Source organism: Gekko japonicus, unplaced genomic scaffold (assembly GCF_001447785.1).
Source record: "Gekko japonicus isolate JY-2015 unplaced genomic scaffold, Gekko_japonicus_V1.1 scaffold1942, whole genome shotgun sequence".
Lineage (NCBI taxonomy): Eukaryota > Metazoa > Chordata > Lepidosauria > Squamata > Gekkonidae > Gekko > Gekko japonicus.
In genome coordinates, this window is record NW_015174326.1 from 68,537 (window position 1) to 71,368 (window position 2,832).

At 43.0% G+C, this 2,832-nt stretch overlaps 1 protein-coding gene across 1 annotated transcript in view; it reads left to right on the forward strand.

The window, feature by feature from the left end:
• Positions 1–796, forward strand: part of LOC107121324 (catenin alpha-2-like) — a gene marked incomplete at its 5' end in the record, with an annotated part of 57,617 nt that extends 56,821 nt beyond the window's left edge. Inside the window, one exon of the mRNA XM_015424235.1 lies at positions 509–796. Within this exon, the coding sequence (XP_015279721.1) occupies positions 509–796 (288 nt within the window). The remainder of the gene's footprint in view (positions 1–508) is intronic.
• Between the last annotated feature and the right edge of the window lie 2,036 nt (positions 797–2,832).

Here is a 2,832-nt window from a genome sequence, read left to right on the forward strand (position 1 = left end):
CTGGCTCTTCAGCTTTGAAACGGAGATGAGCACCGCAACCCTAGAGTCGGACTCGACTGGCTTTCGAGCAAGGGGAACCTTTACCTTTACCTTTAACATTTTATGAGGCTTTATTTGGACCCCGGCTAGGTTTTTATATGTCTTTGTAATAAGCACTCTTTTGTACACTTGTTCTGTTTGTAACTTTTGGCCCTCAATCAGTTTTATAAACTTCCTTTGGAGGTTTGTGCTTTGTTGGTTTAGATTCCTCCCCCCCTCTTTTTTGGGTTGACATATTGGAGGAATCATCCCTGGCTGTCAAATGCCAAGTGAACTCCAATACGCACCCACCAACCTTTTATCGTGGAAGTATTTGTATGCTTTGTGTGACTTTCACAGACAGGCTATTTCTGCATATTGCCCCCTTCTACAGGATGATCGTCTCAGCTCCCTGACCATCATTCTTCTCCAGGGAGGACTTTCAATAATCCTTTCATCCCTTGCTTTTTTGTTGTTTTCCTTTCCCCAGCTGGATAGTGCCACATCTCTCATCCAAGCAGCTAAAAACCTGATGAACGCTGTGGTCCTCACCGTCAAAGCGTCGTATGTGGCTTCGACCAAATACCAAAAGGTCTACGGCACAGCGGCAGTCAACTCACCAGTCGTGTCTTGGAAGATGAAGGCCCCCGAAAAGAAACCCTTAGTCAAGAGAGAAAAGCCGGAGGAGTACCAGACGAGAGTGAGAAGGGGTTCTCAGAAGAAACACATTTCTCCCGTACAAGCTCTAAGTGAATTTAAAGCGATGGATTCCTTCTAATTCACTGGGCTGTGCCCCGAAAGAGTTTTCTATTTCCTTCTTTGTTTTTTTTTGTATGCGTACCTGCCAACTTGTATGCATCTGGCATGGCGGGGGAGGGAATAGGGGGGGGGGGAGATTACGAAGCAGTGTCAATTTGCATGCAACCCGAGACTCTATTAAAGTTGTTCGGCAATCTGCATTTTCCCTTTCCAAAAGACACACGGTGTTCTGATGTTAAATGGAGGTCCACCGAGTTAATCTCTTCTCCCAGGAGAGCAAACAAAAACGAAATTCGCAACCCTTCTTTCCCCTGAAACACATTGTACCGTAAGAGTAGGGGGTGTGTGGAAGGAAGGGGAGAGAGCAGATCCTTAATGCATGCAAGAGACATTAGGTTGGCAGGTATATGTATAAGCGGGAGCCCTGGAAATTGCCATGGTAGATCATTAAAAGCTTGTATTGCTTTTGTTACGATGCGATCATGTAACTAGCCCAATATGCTTGACTGTGTGGCCCGGATAATGAGACGATTTAACTCAAGAGTCATCTTCATTATGGTATGTGAAATTTTTAACAAAGATGATCAAAATTAACATGTCTTAACCCACATTTTCTTCTTTTGTTTCTAGCGGTGTTATGATTATTGCTTCCGTTTCGACAAATCCCATCCGACATGAACAAAGTATTTCCCCCTTTTCCTTTCCTTTCCTTTTCTTTTGCCAATTGAATTCTTTTTGGTGGAGTATGAAGCACAACATGGTGGTTGACATTGCCTTTTGTATTATTATAATTATATTAATATTAATATTATTAGAGATAGACGAGCCAGTGATGGAATGTGTAGACACATGGGAACTGACAAATGTGAGAACTTAGAGGCAAATACGTAGGTGTAGCTTTGGATTACAAGGTATCTGATATACCGTCGTAACTGCTAACTCTCAATAAACTTATTTAACCTTGGAGTTCTCAGTTTGGCTCCTGCTTTTCTGCTGTCCATCTGTTTTCTGTGTGTAGTTCCACTGTCCCTGATATGGTGCTATATATTGTCTCTATTTCACTGTCAGACAATTATATTCTTGTGCGTTTAGACTGATAATCCTGCCCAATATCTTAGACAAAAATAAATTGACATCTAACCATTATTTTGAGAGTGGGTTAGCTATTTGAAATCTTTATACCCCCCCCTCTTTATATCACTATATTGAGGTGACTCCCAACCGAAGAAACCAACAGAAAATCAAAACAATTAAACCAACAATAAATGAGCAACAATAAAGCACACAGATCTGCCTGGAAACCATGTATGAGATGCTGTGAGCTCACGAATCGAAGGGGGGTGGTTGCAACTATCGTACAAAATATGAAATCCCATGATGCATTGATAGAAATTGCACATGCTGTAAACATGTCAGGATGTGAATGGTGTCATAATAGGTGAAGAAATCATGGTGGCGCAGGAAAATTATTCACTGCTAGTGACAGCATTCAGTTAACCAGTCTCATAGCCCATGTCAGTGTTTCATGAGTATAGGAAGGAAGGAAGGAAGGAAGGAAGGAAGGAAGGAAGGAAGGAAGGAAGATGCCAATGGCATATCCCCGTGATGGAAGTCCTTAATGAAGATGGCCACCAAGAAAATTATGAGTGGATCTTGGACTGGCCTCTGCAATGGACTGCAATTGGCACATCAGAAGAGCTCTGCTGGATCAGACCAGTGGTCCATCTAGTCCAGCATCTCGTCTCACACAGTGGCCAACAACAGGGCAATAGAGGTCAAAACCTTCTGCTGATGTTGCCTCGTGGCTTTGGGATTCAGGGGGTTAGTGCCTCTGAACGTTGAGGTTCCTCTCGGTCCCCATGGCTAGTAGCCACTGATAAGACCTATCCTCCATGAATCTATATCATCCCCATTTAAAGCTGTTTATTCCTGTGGCCATCTCTACTTTCTCTTGCCACCAATTTTAATCACTCTCTGTGGAAGGGAGTATTTCCTTGGGTCCATCCTGAATCTACTGCCCATCAGCATCATCAGATGCTGACATATGGAAGGAGA